The 17284-nt window shown below is 36.5% G+C and overlaps 2 protein-coding genes across 8 annotated transcripts; one reads left to right on the forward strand and one right to left on the reverse strand.

Annotated features, from left to right (window-relative positions):
* Positions 1–415: 415 nt before the first annotated feature.
* Positions 416–3598, forward strand: LOC148234944 (DNA fragmentation factor subunit alpha-like). Of its 7 annotated transcripts, none has more exons than XM_088186249.1 (3): positions 416–564; positions 1869–2372; positions 2448–3598. In XM_088186249.1, exons 2-3 carry the CDS (start codon positions 1879–1881, stop codon positions 2533–2535), a joined length of 582 nt encoding a protein of 193 aa, XP_088042375.1. In that variant the 5' UTR covers positions 416–564; positions 1869–1878; the 3' UTR covers positions 2536–3598. The 7 variants fall into 7 exon arrangements, with proteins under 7 accessions (XP_088042375.1, XP_088042379.1, XP_088042376.1 ...); XM_088186253.1 differs by having other exon boundaries at positions 441–564; positions 2426–3598; XM_088186250.1 differs by lacking the exon at positions 416–564 and adding an exon at positions 1686–1765 and having other exon boundaries at positions 1843–2372.
* A 7082-nt stretch (positions 3599–10680) lies between these two features.
* On the reverse strand, positions 10681–11517 carry LOC148234945 (guanine nucleotide-binding protein subunit gamma-1-like). Its single transcript, XM_088186303.1, has 2 exons — positions 11398–11517; positions 10681–11162 (listed from the first exon to the last, which is right to left on the reverse strand). The coding sequence occupies exon 2, from the start codon at positions 11067–11069 to the stop codon at positions 10857–10859; it is 213 nt and encodes a 70-aa protein (XP_088042429.1). The 5' UTR covers positions 11070–11162; positions 11398–11517; the 3' UTR covers positions 10681–10856.
* Positions 11518–17284: the final 5767 nt, after the last annotated feature.

The following is a 17284-nucleotide window of genomic DNA, read 5'->3' on the forward strand; positions in this document are numbered from 1 at the left end:
CGAATTATTTCATTGTGGCAAAAAAGTGTAAGACGTACATTTTTTCTATCTCTATCTGCACTTGAATGTACGTCAGATACGCAGGGAAATTATTGGGGTGGTACTACTGAAACAATCAATCGACAATTTGGCATCGCCCGACGAAACCTGTTCGGTATTACCCCTCGTTGCCGGGGGAGGCACTAACGAGTTAGATCCGTCAGGTTCAACGACGATAGATCATCGACGTAGCAGCTATGGTGACGTAGGCGCTATTGATTTATCCGGTCGGCGAGAGAGCAGAGAGGTAGACGCGATTTAGGTCGACGCGCGCCGCGTCTAGACGGGCATAGACCGCGCCACCGACCGACCTACCCTCCCCTTTTTTCCTCGCCGCTCGCCGCTCGCCTCTCTCGCCCCCTTTTCCCCCTATATAGCCCGTTTGTTGTGGTACTCGGGAGGCGGTGCCGGTGCCGATGCCGACAGACGCCCGGCGACGCCGTAGCGTACCGCACGTCGCACAAGCGCCGCGACGCCCCTCAACGCTTTCGACACCTTTTTACTCTGCTTCGGTTTTCCATTTAGGTAAGCCTCCGTTTGCATTAAAACGCAACTTTCCTTTGCCAAAATCAAATTATTTCCCTTTTAATTACATATTTGCTCACAAAAATCTTTACAAATTCAGTTTTTTCCTATTTCTATTATTATATATTCATAATAAAATAAATAAAATATTTTATATTAGAATATTAATAATTCGATTTATTAAAACTGTGCTTTAAATTATTCGATATATTTTAATAAAAAATAAAATTGTTTTTTAATTAAATAATATAAATTTGTAATAAATAATCTTAAATGTCAAATTATTAATGCAAATAAATAAATAAAACATTTTTTCCATTTCAATTTCCCGGATGAGTCTTATTGTTCGCGTGTAAGAAACTAGGTCAAATACAAACGGGAGCAAATGCGTACATATCTTCTTTATGTATGCATAAAAATGCATTTTTATTACTTGTCTCTATATTTATTTATGAAAATATATATTTAATGTACATAAGCACATTAGTTATTTTATTATTAAAATACTTGACTAAAACAGTACTGCCCAATGCCTCTAAAATTGTAATGACGTCGCGTTTTTCGATAATTTGTTATCACACTCATCTAAACATTTTAACGACATTTATTTATTTAGTGAAATGTATATTAATAATATATGTTTAACAGTGACTAGATCCGATGTAAATTATAAGTGAATAAATTCCATTGCTAGTACTAAAATTTCCTAATCTCGAAGATTGCCAGTTAATAACATTTTCCACTTTTAGGTTTACACTTATATATATTTTTTGGTCATAATAAAAATTAAATCGTCCAGTTTATCGGAATAAAGTACGATGATTATTGTACAAAATTTATTGGCATAGTTTGCCTTCTAAATTAATAATAATATAATAAATTTAAAAAAATACCTTTTATATTTAATAGAAAAAAGTTGTAATTATAAATATAGTGGCAATTTTTTTTATTATTAAATACGCAAATAATAAAACGCGTTAATCAATTTTTTTGATTAAATTTTACAATTTTAAGTATGTTTCAGAATTTCAATTAATTTTTTCATTATTAAAAAATCACCATTTCAAATTAATTGTTTTTAATTTATTTTGTAACAAAAACGTCAATAATAAATTTGATGCACAACACTATTTGACAGTTCTTTTTATGGTTATGTTTATGACAATTTAATATTGATGCAATCTGAATCTAGTAAAGCAAAGTTTGTTATTTTTTTATTGATATGATATAAAGTCATTCAGTATTTTTGAAAAGTGCTATTTACAATTTAGCTATAAGTTAAATAAAATCCTTTCTCCTTTCAGAAAGATCAAAATGGAAGTCGAGCAAAGTAAAGGCTACAAAATTTGCAATCTAATTCGCGACAAGCGCATAGGCATCACGGCCGTGTCGCTGGAAGACCTGATATCCAAAATGCGCGAAAAGTTAAAAGCCGATGACGAGAAAGAGGATGAAAAAATCACAGTAGTTTTAGAATGCGACGGCACCGAAGTGGACGAAGAAGAGTACTTCGCCACGCTGGAGCCCGACACGTGCCTGATGGGTCTGAAAGGCACAGAGCGATGGTCTCCCAACGTTCCCAAGAGCCAAAGGTCCGAGGATCAAACGGACGACGCCTCGGGAGACAACCGAGGCACCAGACTGGTGAATCTCGTGGGACAGATAAAACACAGCATGTGCCACATATCGCTGCTCAACGAAGAAGACCTGGAACTGCTGTCCGACATGAACCCGGAATGCGTGTCCGATTTGATATCCGAGAAAGACAACATAATGTTTTTGGAACAGTTGAAAGATGCGTCCGGAAGGTAGTTTTCTAATGCGCGAAATTCGCCGTTTTAAACATAATGCCTTTGATTAGATATTGTTCTGTTTAATTTCAGATTTCGACTGGAAAAGCAGGAAGCTCATGATGCCATGGAATTATTGAAATTGTACCACGAGACTATGGTAAAAGGTCCCGAAAACTGATGCACGCCGAAGGGAAACTTAGACGTCGATACGTGCTGCCGTGAATCCCTCTCCCTCGCGTTTTAATCTTATATTTTTTTTATTAATTGAGCTGAAGTGAAGCACGCGGATAATGATACAGGTAGAGCTTGTGGTTGAGAATTTTAGTACTTTCGAGAAGTACCTTATTTATATAAATGCATATCTTTCTTCTTATTATACAGAATTTGACTGAAAACGAAGAAATTACTGCACATATAAAACTTTTACTTTATGTTTGGTTCGATTAGATTCCTTATTTGCGGGAAAATTCCACATGGCTATGTTATCTACTCCAAATATCATATAAATTTTGCTTTTATATTACACATATCATGTTGACGAGTTGAATACACTTTGCTTTTCAAATCATCAATTTACCATCTACTTTACACAGATATCTTTTAAATTACATACCATCATCACATTGAATAAAATATCATCTGAATACATATTTTTTAAGTAGATATTACTCATGAGATTTTTATAGATTGCACTCTATCTAAGCTGCATATCATTAAATTATTCGATGTTTTATTGCTTTCAATTCATTATTATTCGACTAGTGTGGTAAAAACATTGTCTAATTGATATTGTAAATTACACAAGGTGTCGGCAACCTTTTCAGAGTGGTGAGCTACATTCAGTTTTTAGTTTTATTTACCAGGCCGTAGGTAATTAAGAGTATATAAAGTTCTTAACCAACTAGTAAAAAACAAAATAAAATCTGAGCAATTCCATTGAATGATTTTTACCATATAAAATGTGTACGTTTAACTCTTAAAAACTAAAAATGGCAATATAAAAATAAGCACACAGCGAAACTTTTAGGATTTTCCATTAAAAGTCACTAATTTTGTTCAAGAAGATTATTCGTGAAATAAAAAGAATTTCCTTGATAACCATAATTTTTGCACAAAAACATTAGCTGCGCAGCAAAATTTTTTCGGAGCTTTCCTTTTAAAAACGGTAATTTTTTTCAATGAAATTAGCCGCATAATAAAAAATTAACCCTCAATAACCATTAAAAAAATTTTCCTAATAACTACGATTTTTTTATTTTACTTATAATATGGTGACCTCACAGAATACCCTTTTCGAAAGTCTTATCGGTTTGGAACTCATAATATAGGTAGTGTAAAAAAAATTCAATATACATATACATCCAGGCCTCGTATAACACGGTCATATGGTTCCACAAAAACGCCGTGTTATACGAGGCTTTGGAGTATTATATTATATATATATATATATATATATATATATATATATATATATATATATATATATATATATATATATATATATATATATTTATTATTACAAAAATATTTAATCAAATGAAAAACATTAAAAACTATAAAAGAGTAAAAACGAAATAAGTATGTTTAATGTTTTTTTCTTTAATGTGACTTGTGGCTGATTTTCCGCTTTGAATCCGGAGGTGGTATCTAAATACAAGCATATAGACGTACATCAGCCAGTACAGAAGAAAATTTATTCTTTCTAAATCCATTGCAAAAAATGATTCTTCGCAAATATACGTACTTCTAAGTGCCACTTTTTCGCGAAACTGATTAATCCCTCAAATTTTTGGGGTAAACTTCGATAAAATAGCTGGATATTTTCTGACGCAAATATCTTTTTCAACATTCATTATTTTGTGACCACAAAATTTCCATTTGTAGTTGATGTTGTACATTGACAATATAAAGTGGTATAAAAATATTTTTATTTAATTTTCTTTGTCACGTAAATCTTCAAATCTTCTCGTGTTTGCCAACTAATAACAGATACAGATTTACAACATGTAAAATGATATAAATTTTCTGTATTAAATGCTGAATTCAAAAGCCTTAATTTATGAATACATATCAACCAGAAATTTATCTTTACACTGCAGCCTCAAATTAAGATTATTTAGATATGTTGTAATATCTACCACAAATGCCAGTTTCTTTATCCGAAAGTTGTGGGCCAGAATTTTTATGCTCTGTCATGAAAATATCGATTTCTACACAAAAATTAACTCAACTATCTAAATAACATCCTTAAACTCAGTTGTATAATATGTTTTGACGAAATTTATATATGATTTAAAGAATACATTTTATTTTCATATTTATATAAAATTTATTATTTAAATAATTTGTATGGTCAATCGCTTGTGGGCCGTAGAAAAAAAAAAAAATAGACCGGAGGTTGTCGACCCCTGTATTAAACTATCTACGCCACACATATATTTTATCAAATATTAATTCACCATCAATTTATTACTATCCCATCAGTTAGTTAACTATATTTTACATTTTAATATTCACCATTTTACTACCACATTAAATATAATATCATCCAAACGAATTCCTATTTTGCGCAGATATCCTCATAATATCCTCATATATGATTGCATCCTATTTATGCCGCATATTTTATAAATTATACAATATTCTTTCACTTTCAATTCATTAATGCCTCATTGGTAAGTTGAACATATTTTACTTTTCAATCTCCCCGTTTTACCACCATCCAAATATACTCGATTTTTCCCAATATCCTCATGATATCGTTAAAGATTACACTCTATCTACCCCGCATATCATACAAATTATCAAATATTCTTTCGCTTTTATATCATTAATATCATTAGTAAGTTGAATAAACTATTTTTCAGATTTCCCCATTTTACCAACACATTGCATCAAATTTCCAAATATATTCCTTTTTTGCATATATAATCCTCATGGACACATAAATACATATTGCTTCATCTACACTACATATCTCATATAAAAGATTTAATATCTTTGCTTTTAATTAATCTAATCGTCGAATTGAATACGTTTCACAACTATATTTAAAATCATCCAAATTTCATTCTGTGTAAATATTTCTCATGGTAATATATGTACACTCTTTGTATGTCATATATCATACATAATATTAATTCCTTAATTTATTAGTATGTTAAATTACTTTTCTAATCTAACCATTTTATTACCACTTAGCATAAATTATCATCTAAATATATCTATATCACGAATACATCATATTCAAGATTCACCATTCAAATCATCCAAATAAATTGTCGATATTCCACGTTTTCGCTTTTAATTCATTACTATCACATAAACGAGTTGAGTACACCTTAATCATCTAAATAGATTCCATTTTTGCTTACATATACCTCATGACAATGGTAAAGATGCTCATGACTATCTACACCACATATCTTATCAACATCACATCTATGATTATTATAAAATATCATAGTATTGGAATGATTTTCACAAAATATAACAAAATGGTAAATTGTGCTATTTTTTAACTTGTAGTTGTATGTCATTTCTTCGACAAACCCTGTACTGTGTGTTAATATGAAAGATAAATAAATTTTAAAATAAAAAAGTTAGATATTAGAATTCTCAAGTATAACAAGCTCTAAATACAAGTGCCAATTACTTGATAATAATCAAACCTTTTATAGATATTTTACTTCCAACAATTTTATCGTGATAGTTTACGAAGATTATGTTAAACGTAGACGTTTTCTATATACACACTACCTTTAGGTATTATCTACTGCATCTATTGTACGTTTATATTTTTTTAACAATTTTATTTTTTATTTACAAGTATTCCCAATGTGCGATTTATTTACAATTTTCACAAAACCAACAACAAAATATGGGAGCGGTTATTAATTTATTAAGACTGATAGTTGGTAACGCGTTTTGCTTTAAAATTCGGCATATAGATATTAGTAATCGTTACTGATATAGACGATATCCCCCATACGATGGAAGAATCATCGATTTGCTCAAACGGTGCATCCGAAGCATGGAAACGGTGCGTAGGCTATCGGAGAACTTATTAAAAAATACGAAACTAAACGATCGGAAATTATTTAAAATTATATCAAAAAATTTGAAGGCCTGTAATAAAGACTAGCTCACATTAAATTACCCCTTCACGAGTTTTAATGTGAATTTAGACTAATAAGACTTCCAATTTAGAATCTTCTCACGTACCGTCACGATCCCTCGTCGACGCTCGTCGATTGATGTGTTTAAATACGCACACTTGCAATATACCCTGTAAAATGATAATAAATAATTAGTGTTTGTAATAAATATTGTAATCAAAAAAAAAATGATCAGTGTGAAGTTTTTTATACTCATCTTATTGTTTAGGCTGAATTCATACAAAAAAAATCAATTACTATTCTAACCCGGCTCACTTTTTAAACCCGAATTAAATAAACTAGAATAACTTTGTAGCAGTTTCATAGATATTAAATAGCGAAAGCTTTTGGATCACATAGGCGTATTTTTTGTATGAATGCAGCCTAATTCATATTTAACAAAATATAATCCTAGTTATTATTTTATGTAATTATAGTTTAATTATTGTTACGAAATATGGACACCAATATAACGACATTCTTATGCTATACATATATATTATACACATTCATAGAAAATTATTAGACTATAATAAAATAAAAAAAGAATTAAAAGGACCCCCCTAGTTATTAAACCATTGACGTTTATTAATATATTTATATTCGCCCCTTTGTACGTATTTTGAAATATGTATATATAATAAAAGTGTTTTTAATATATCAGTTCGATTGATGAAAGCCTTTGTAACGTTCGATAGCTTATTACTATAGAAGGAATTGATTGAAAATCACACGTTTATTTATATTATATTGTATTTGATATTAGTTTTTAAATGTATTGTTATTGTAACATGTATGATTTATTACTGATTATATTAAAATGATAATTCTTACGAATATTTATTTTAAATTTATATAATTTTGACCTTTATGAATTTAGTTTGTTGGAAATTACTTATTTGTGGCAGTTTCTAGTTGTCCTAAAAGAAAATAAAATTAGTATATGTCTGTTATAAAATACAGACGTGGACTAAACATTGGTAGTTGCATTATGTCTTTACAGAAATGATACATTAACAAAATAAATTCAAGATTTTCTTATAATTTATAATAGGGTTTGCATTTAAAATATAGCTTCTTATGTTTTTTATTAATTAAAAATATTATATAACTTTAAAATTATTATTCTAAATCTAAATTTGTATGAACTGCTTCTGACAAGTGAGAAAAATTTACTCAGTAAATAAAATTACCCAAGTTCAAACCCATTAATAACATTAACTATTTTACTCATGACTAACTTCATGCATTACCTAAGTATCTACTTCTACAATTTTTCTGTTTTTTTTTTTATTAATCTATAAAAAGATTGTAAAATTTATACAGCCAATATAAATGCGAATTAAGATTTTTTGTATTATATATACGTATATACTCAGCGACTGTCAGATAGGGACAATAAGAGCTGTATTTATTTAGCTACTATACATTATGTGGGTATGAATGTAGTAATATTTTAAGACTTGCATTTAACAGAATCTTACAAAGAAGCCTTAATTTTTTGAAACTGTCCTGAAAATTTACTATTTGTTTAGTGAAAGTCTAAAATGTAAGAAAGTTGATGCACAAACACAGATTCCTGTATTTTATTTTTTTTGTCAAAATGTGAATGTATTGTAAAGTCGAATTTGGTTGAAACTATTGGAGGTATCAGTGCAACAAAGAACGTAGAAAAAGATTATATTGCGATCCTAACTGAAGAAATAAAACAAATATCGCCGATTAAAGGACTATGTGTATTTCAACCAGGGCTTCCAAAAAATCGTCTGAAGAAAAACGATTTTCAGTTTTCTTACTCCACTGTTACAACCTGCCCAAAACGGTGTCAAATATCTCGACGTGGAAATTTAAGTAGACGTCGTTTATTCGAATTTTGAGAAGGCCTTCGACAAGGTTTGTCATGTGTTGATATTAAAAAAATAGTCGAACCTCTGTTGCTTGAATAATTTAACTCGGTTATTCTCAAGTAATTTGAGCAAACGTAAACTGTTTGTAACCGTTGGCGGCCGATTGACGAAAGAATATTTCATTCCTTCGGAGGTTTCTCAAGTGTCCATCCTCGGCCCTTTGCTCTTCGCGACATTTATTAATGATATAAATATTGCAATTACAAATTCAAAATATTTAAATACATTCGATCTGTTGTGGACTCCTCTGTACTAGGGCTTCCGACCCGGATAAAACCAGAACTGGGTACCCAGCTACCCGCGCGTTTTAAAAAGAACCGAGTATCCTATTATTTTTTACGGGTATCCGGTTATTTTAATTTTAATATAATATTTGATTTCTCCGCATGAAATATATATCTCACACAATTTTCAAGATACAAAATTCTTTGGTTATTTATCTATTTTGCAAAACCCATTTAGAGATTAAATGGGTAGTGAGAGCAGTGTATCAAAGACGGACAGGAAATCCTTTTTTAACAATCCGATAGTATTGTTTCACCATGTAAGTTTTATGACACATTTCGTTTCTGCATCTTCAAACATTTGCCATTTAACAAAAAAAATGGAAGTATTTGCTTAAAATACACACGGTATATTCGGGGGACTGATGTACACATAAAAAGGCATTTAAGTCTATTGATATTATTTACCATCAATGATTTATGATCGTTAGTCTTGATCGCTTATTATCCATTGGTTGATGGATAGTTCACTAGCAGATGTGAACAGATTTATTTTTAATACTCCAATGCAACTTCAATATCAATTACACAGAATAAATTTTTTGGTTATGTAATTAATATTTATTATCGATTTAGAAGTAACAAAAAATATTTTTTCTTCACTTTTAGAAATATGAAAATTCTGCTTGGACAATAGGTGATTCATAAATAGATGATTATAAAACTTTCATTCAAAATTTTATGATACTTTCAAGTTTATAATCCACAAGAGTTGACAATGATTGGCACTTCATAAAGTTTCTGTTAATCCTTTGACTCATAATAAAAACACATTTTTGCTATTTTTTCCATCTTACTTTGGTTTCATCACAAAATTAAAAAATGGAAAGTTTAGTGTCTTCATTGACGAATGAACAGGTACAAAGAATAGTAGATACATGGATGTCCAAGCTTATTGTTTGAAGAAGACGGTAAACCTTAGAATGTTACCGATACAAGAAAGTTGCAGTGCAAAAAATATGTTAAAGTCAATGAGTGAAAAAGTATCATCGCTTGGGATTAGTATTAAAGATGATGTCATGGCTTTCATTAGTGATAGTGCTGCTGTGATGTTAAAATTTGCTAAGCTCTCCCCATCTTATCAGCAACTATGCTATACCACAGGCATCACTTGGCAGTGTTTAAAGTGCTATATTTAAAAAAAAATAGTAAAGACGAATGTGATGAAAATGCCGATGATGAACCATTCGAGGATTTCGATATAAATCAATATAATTAAGTTTTTGATATAAATTCAGATGCGGATGACTGAAGAAATCACCAACGTAAAACTTGTACCATTAGAAAAATGAAGAAGATTTTTAAATATTCTCCCGTACAAAATAACATTTTACAAAAATATGTATATATGTATGTATTTAAAGTTGAAAAAAAAATATAACCTCATTTTAGACGTGAAAACCAGATGGAACACAATGAAGGCGATACTTGACTGCTTTTTACGAATTAAGCAACAAGTTAAAAATACACTAAGTGACCTAAATTTCAGTTATTTATGTGGAATGAAGAGTATTTAATTATTGCTGAAGGGATACTGAAGAAATTACAGCCAATAAAGATGACTATAGATACCTTAATAGAGAAGAGGTTACATTATTGACAGCTGAAGGGGCCTTAAAATGTTTTGTCAAACAATTGGAAATTTTTCTAATAATACATCAAATAATATCAAGTCATTCAATGATTCCTTAAACGCTGCCCAATTTGTTCTCTTATTGTAAAATGATGGTTTTTTCGCCTTATTTATTACTTTTGTACACACGGTAATTACAATCAGAGAATGATCTGATGATAGGTCCAATGAAGATACTTCTGAGATTCGTTTTACAACACAGAAGTCGATAAGGTCCAGACTTGAATTTGTACCAAAACAAGAACTAATGATCTTTACTTCGGTTGGTCTCACAACTTTTTATTTAATCGTCTAAATCGACAAGACTATATTTGCAAATAATGATATAAATAAAAAACAGTATACACAATAACCAAGTTTATTTAATAAACATTCATAGACAGTTAAATAGTTACAGTTTCATGATATACCAGTGTAATAGTCTGCGAAAATACTAGCGATTTATGTTTACATTTTTTTTTGTTGCTCTTTAACAATTATACACAGATATATAAATACATTAGATTACAATAAATAGTTTACAAAACAGTACAAGAGCTTTTCTCGCGAAACGGGTTGACCTTTTGACTGGTGAAGCCGACCAGGAGGCAGTCCTCTTGTTCGTGATCGATGATGAACTTGACGATGTCGGCCACCGCCTGCGACACGGGTATGCGCTTTATCGCGGCTTCCCGGCGCAGCTGCTCGGTGACAGCGCGCTGCTGCTGTAAGGTTGACACCATCATGTCCATCACGGCGGTGTCTGATAGGCCTATGTTGATTGTATTTTATAAAATCTCCAAGATTCAAAATGACGACGGGGCGAGGCCCTTTATTGCTAAAAACTATTAAATAACCTCATTAGTGACGATTGAAACGCGAGGTGTTTGCATAGCGTTGGTTCGATAATTTCACCAAAATAAGGAAATGGGTGGGGCGACGCTATGTTAGGTTGTGCACAGCATGCCAGTGTATAAATATCAAGTATGTGGGTTTATAAATCAGTACAGTGCTCGTTTATAGGAGTAGGATAAGTTTAATTATGTATATATCGCGTTTTTAATGGTGAAACTAACTCACCAAGTGCTGGTGACCACCGCCCGGGACGTCAGACTCGCAAAGTGTTGCTAGAGATTAAAAATATCGGACGCTTTATGACCACATTTTTTGAGCATGCGTGAAAAATCGATATTAACGGATAATAATAAATAAATTTACTTTTAGTTGTATTATACTTATATTTAAAACATTATAACAAATATTAATTACTTTTATAGAATGCTCAAAAATATTTTTATAATTTATATACAGCTGTGCAAGGCCTTTAAATACGCTTTTAAATTATGCGGAATATACGAGTGAAATTTTTGTTTAACACGAAATCCTGTAATGGAATATCATATAATGCGTAACACATCAGTTACTATTATACTGTAATCTTATTTATAAAAAATTATCAAAAAGACATGTTTGAAGAATGTTAGAAAGAAGGAGGACTGTAATTCCATCCATTGAAACCACAAGTGACACTCGTGGTCGTATTTCGTGAGCATATCCGGCAACCACGAGCTATATTTGTTGTATATTTCAATGTGCATTATTTTTATAGCCGAGAAATATAAAAATCTTTAGGGACTGTGATGATGGCGGGTGGCAATGAGACACAGATTGAGCCGCTGCAGTAATATATTTATTGACTATTAACGGTGTTTACATTACAAGGGGCGCGCGCGCGACGGCACGCGTCCGAACCCTTGCGGGCTTGCCGGTAGAAAGAGAAAACCGTCACGTCGATGCTACTTCAGCGCCGACCAGTTTTGGCCATAACAAATCTATTTTGGCCCCCATAAATCTTTAGTTTTGCGTAAATTATGACAAAATCCTACGCTTTTGGATGTAGTTGAAAAAGTTCCTAAAACATTTTTTTTTGAAATGGCAAAACAAATCTGTATACAAAACAAATGATCGATAGTAATTACAAGAAAAAATAAATAAATCATGGTATCCTGTAGTTTCTAATGAAATGAAAGTATTTTTTGCATTGTCCATTGTCATATCACGTAAAAATAAATTGGTCAAAAAATAATAAATAATATACGAACAAACCATCCCTTCCGACGGTTTTTGGTAATATCTGAAGCGGTCGTGTTTAAGCTTCTATTTTGTAGTTATCGGCGGGTCCGGTTGACGATTTGTGGTAGGACGTTTGTACAGCGAACTGTACAAAGTGGCCCTTGCGAAATCTTCCAGAAAGTTCTTGACGCGTTTTGACGGTGATCCTTCGACAGTCGTCGATGTTAATCCTCGAGCGCGTGTCCTGGAGATGGTTGCTCAGACAGGAGGCGAGGTGTAGAATCAGCGTTCAAGAGCGAAGATGAGATCGGAGCGGCGAGTTGTAGTCCAGTGAGTGTTGCAGAGTCGGAAGTCCGGAGTCGAATGAAATGTGAACTTTTGGCCCCGCCTTATATTCCCGGTCGGGTACGTTAAGGTATCCCCACTCCGCGCGTTGCTTGCGGCTGCGGGAATGCGGCGTCATTGTACGACGCCGCTTAGTTCGGGTGCAAGGCTCAGCGGGACTTCACTTTTGCGTATGATGCGTCCCGGACGGTCGTCTCGGGATCGCCATAGTACTCCCCCTCTTAGCAATTTACAGTTGCGAAATTCAACCAAGAGGAGAAATTATGGCTTGTTCTAATTGATGTGGTCTTCGTGCGCAGCGTGGGTCGGCGCAGATGAAGCAGAACCAGATGGTTGATGATTGTGTGGACGTATGTACAGCGAACTGTACAAAGTGGCCCCTACGAAACTCTCAGCTAACGGAAAAGTAGGGGTTCGGGGTCCGTTTGTCACTTGCGCATGACATGGTCCTCCAATGGTGTCCTAATGTGCATAGATCTACCTTAAAATATAAAGAATAATATTATTACTGTAATTAAAAAAATATATTTCAAGATACTGCCTGCGTCGTTGTCTGTATGTGTAGAGCTCGTCTGTCGTTTTGTTGAAGCTGTTGCTGGATGCTCAGTCTTTCAAGCGATTTGGGAATTTCACTGTTCTTCCGCATCTTGTCTGTTTGATTACGCGTTCAGGCGGCTTCTCGTCCCGTGGAGTAGAGTCCGCTGGTATCTCTTGAATAGGCGCCGTATCTTGATCCGTTGTCTGGATGTAAGCAGGTTTCAAGCGATCGATTGAAACGGTTTTCGGCTTTCCTCGAATATTCACTGTTACGCATTTGTCCGTTCTGCTAATAACAGCGAATGGTCCGTCGTATGGTGGCTGTAGTGAGCCTCGTGCTGCGTCATGCCTCACGAAAACGTGAGAGGTCGTGTGCAGGTCCTTGAAGACGAAGGTAGAATGTGGTCCATGCCGCTTGGGCGATGTCGGTGTCAATTCGGCCATCCGTTGTCGTAGTCGTTCGGCATAATCAGGAGTCGGTGACGTGTAATTATGCGTGCGTGGAGCCAAAAATTCTCCCGGTAATCGGAGAGGTTGTCCGAATACTAATTCGGCTGAAGTCGCTTTTAGATCCTCTCGCCAAGCTGCGCGGATTCCCATCAAGACTGCGGGTAATGACTCAGTCCATTGCTCGTCTTGATGGCACATGAGGGCGGCTTTCAGCTGTCTGTGGAGCCGTTCGACCATCCCATTTGCCGCGGGATGATACGCCGTCGTCCTTATGTGTGTAGATCCGGTTGAGCGGGCCAATTCTTTAAACAGGGCGCTTTCGAATTGCCGGCCTTGATCGGTGGTTATGCGAAGAGGTGTTCCGTAGCGGGAAATCCAGCCGCTGAAAAGCTCCTTAGCGACGGTTTCTGCAGTGATGTCGTCGATAGGAAAAGCTTCAGGCCAGCGGGTGAATCTGTCGACGCACGTTAACATGTACGTTTTTCCCTCCGATTGTGGAAGAGGGCCGACTAGGTCGATATGGATGTGTTCGAACCGTCCCTCCGGGGGCGGAAAACTGCCGATCGGCGTGGAAACATGGCGAGAAATTTTCGATCGCTGGCATTGTTCACACTCTCTAGCCCATCGCTTGCAATCGGTGCGCATACAGGGCCAGAAGAATTTCTCTGCGACGAGCTTGGTTGTTGGTCGTCCTCCAGGATGCGATAGGTTGTGGCACAATTCGAAAGCTTGTTTTCTAAATTGGAGCGGTAGATATGGTCGCTCGTTGCCGGTAGAGCTATCGCACAAAATTGTCGCATCGGATCCAGGAATGTTGACGGTCCGCAAATTGGTATATTTTTCAATTTCCGGATCTGCAGATTGTTGGCGCGACAGATCTTCATAATTTAAAGACTGCACGCTTTCTATTCTGGATAATGCATCCGCCACGACGTTATCGCTGCCCGAAATGTGTCGGACGTCAGTTGAGAACTGCGCGATGTAATCGGTGTGACGGAATTGTCGAGGGGAAGCTTTGTCAGGCTTCTGTTTAAATACATACGTCAGTGGTTTGTGATCGGTATGTATTGAAAATTCTCGTCCTTCGATCATGTGACGAAAATGTCTCACTGCTCGATATATGGCTAGCAACTCTCGATCGTAAGTGCTGTATCGAGTCTCCGTTGGTGAGATTTTCTTCGAGTAAAAGGCAAGTGGGTGCCATCCATCCGGTGTTTGTTGTTGAAGCACTGCGCCGATAGTCCTGTCCGAGGCGTCAGTGAAAAGTCCGAGTGGTAAACTTGGGTCTGGATGCACTAAGCAGGTGGCATCCGACAAGCCTTGTTTACACGCCGTGAAGGCTTTTTCCAATTCTTCACTCCACGGCACCGGATCGTTGTTGGATTTACTTCCCTTCAATTGATCCGTGAGAAGTTGTTGATTCGCGGACGCACTAGGGATAAACCTCCGGTAGAAATTTAACATCCCTAGGAAACGTCGTAGTTTCTGCATGGTGTCCGGGCGGGGAAAATCTGCAATGGCTGCAACCTTTTCCGGCAGTGGCCTGGTGCCTTCGTGGGAAACGCGATATCCCAGGAAATCAACTTCTGCTTTTCCGAAAACGCTCTTTGCTGAATTGATTAGCACTCCGTATTCCTTTAGTCGGCCGAATAGCTGCCGAAGGTGTTCATCGTGCTGTTGGTGGTTTTCGGATGCGACGAGTATATCGTCGATGTAGACGAAACAGAAGTCGAGTCCTCGAAGTGCTGAGTCCATAAATCGCTGGAACGTCTGTGCTGCGTTGCGTAGGCCAAACGACATAAAGGGGAACTCATAAAGTCCGAACGGTGTAGATATTGCTGTCTTCTTTATGTCCTCCGGAGCCACAGGTATCTGATGGTACGCCCGTACCAAATCGATTGTGCTGAAGATTTTCTGGTTCGCCAGTGCGTGGGCGAAATCCTCAATATGTGGCACGGGATAGCTGTCGGGTATTGTTCTTGCATTCAGTGCTCTATAATCTCCGCAGGGTCGCCACTCGCCAGGAGTTTTCTTCGCGACGAGGTGAAGAGGCGATGACCATGGGCTGTCAGATGGTCGAACGATTCCGTCGTTGATCATCTTCCGGAATTCCTCTTTGGCGATGTGGTACTTCTCCGGAGCTAGTCGTCGAGGGCGATTTGAAACTGGAGGGCCTGAACTGGTCCGGATGTGATGCACTGCTGTATGTTTCGGCTGAGGTCGCAGCGATGTCAATCCAGCTGATTGCGTAATTTCCGGAAAACGTTTCAAAATGTCGTGATACGTCGTCGTTCCGGAAATAGCTTTGATCTGCGGCAAACTATCTGTGCCTTGTACAATGCATTGAATGTTGAATGCAGTTGTACCGTCGACCAGGCGGGCACGTTTTAAATCTACAAGTAGATTAAAGTGGTGCAAGAAATCGGCTCCAATGATGGGTTTCGTTACGTCGGCAATGATAAAACGCCACTGAAAATCCCGACGAAGTCCTAAATCGACGGAGAGTTGTTTCCATCCGAACGTTTGGATGATGGAACCGTTGGCTGCGAAAAGGTCGTACGGAATAGCTGGAGTTCGAAGTCCTAATTTGCTTCTCGGATACACGGACAGGTCCGAGCCGGTATCGATTAAAAACTGTTCCTTTGTTACTTTGTCGGTAACAAACAGGCGGCTTGACTTCGGCCTAACATCGTCCGCTACCATTGACGAATGCCGGATTAGTTTTCCGACCTTTTCGAGCACGGATCCTTGCAACGGCGCGCCTTGTCCCCGAAAGTCTCGTGGTAGTAGCACAGTCCTGAATCGTTGCTTGGGCGTTTTTTCGAAGAGGAGCGACTTCTCGGGCGGTTGTTGTAAGCTCGGCTCCGGCTTGAGCTTCTTTGACGGTCTGTAGTAACGACCATCTTCTCCAAAATTGCAGTCATCCGGGACAGCTTTTCCTCGAGCATGTCCAATCTTGACGGAGTGGTTGGTGGAGGCGGTGCACTGACGGCGGCGGTAGTATTGTATCCGCATGGTTCGGCGTCCATCAATTTGTCGGCGATGGTGGCGAGTTTATCGATGCTCGTGTCGTCCAAAATCAGCATCATTTGACGCACGTGTGAAGGAAGACGGGCCATCCACACCGTGCGTAGGCCTAGCACGGAAAACTCTGAACCGGCGAGTCCTTCCAAGTGCCGTAAAAACTGAGATGGTTTCCTGTCGCCCATCTCCTCGCGCTCAAGGCATTGCCTTAACTTCGTTTCGCGTGATGATGAAAGGCGGCTGATCAGAGCAGCCTTTAACGTGTCGTACGCGTGCGCGGCCGGTTTATTAGTGATAATATCACGCACCTCTTGGATGGTGCGAGGCGGCAACGAAGACAACACCTTGTAGTACTTCGTTTCGTCCACCGTAATTCGAGCATGGGCCAGTTGTTCTTCAAGCATGATGAACCATAGGATAGGGTCATCGCTGGTGAAGGGCGGAGGCGTCACGGACACAGCATCGGAGTTGGCGGTTGGAGCACTGGTGTTGGCTGGAGCTTCCATCGTCACGTTTGAGTAATAGCTTCTTCGGGGAA

Source organism: Plectrocnemia conspersa, unplaced genomic scaffold (assembly GCF_051122295.1).
Source record: "Plectrocnemia conspersa isolate PC_06_02 unplaced genomic scaffold, ASM5112229v1 ptg000005l, whole genome shotgun sequence".
Taxonomy (NCBI): Eukaryota; Metazoa; Arthropoda; class Insecta; order Trichoptera; family Polycentropodidae; genus Plectrocnemia; species Plectrocnemia conspersa.

What these genes read in the sequence shown, in the direction of transcription:
- LOC148234945 (XM_088186303.1), bottom strand. Translation starts at nt 11,069, where the DNA reads ATGGACATGATGGTGTCAACCTTACAGCAGCAGCGCGCTGTCACCGAG.
- LOC148234944 (XM_088186247.1), top strand. Translation starts at nt 1,740, where the DNA reads ATGCAATCTGAATCTAGTAAAGCAAA. An exon ending in TCTGAATCTAGTAAAGCAAA is followed by an intron (nt 1,766 to 1,835) that starts GTTTGTTATTTT and finishes TTTACAATTTAG; the next exon opens with CTATAAGTTAAATAAAATCC. An exon ending in TTGAAAGATGCGTCCGGAAG is followed by an intron (nt 2,373 to 2,447) that starts GTAGTTTTCTAA and finishes GTTTAATTTCAG; the next exon opens with ATTTCGACTGGAAAAGCAGG.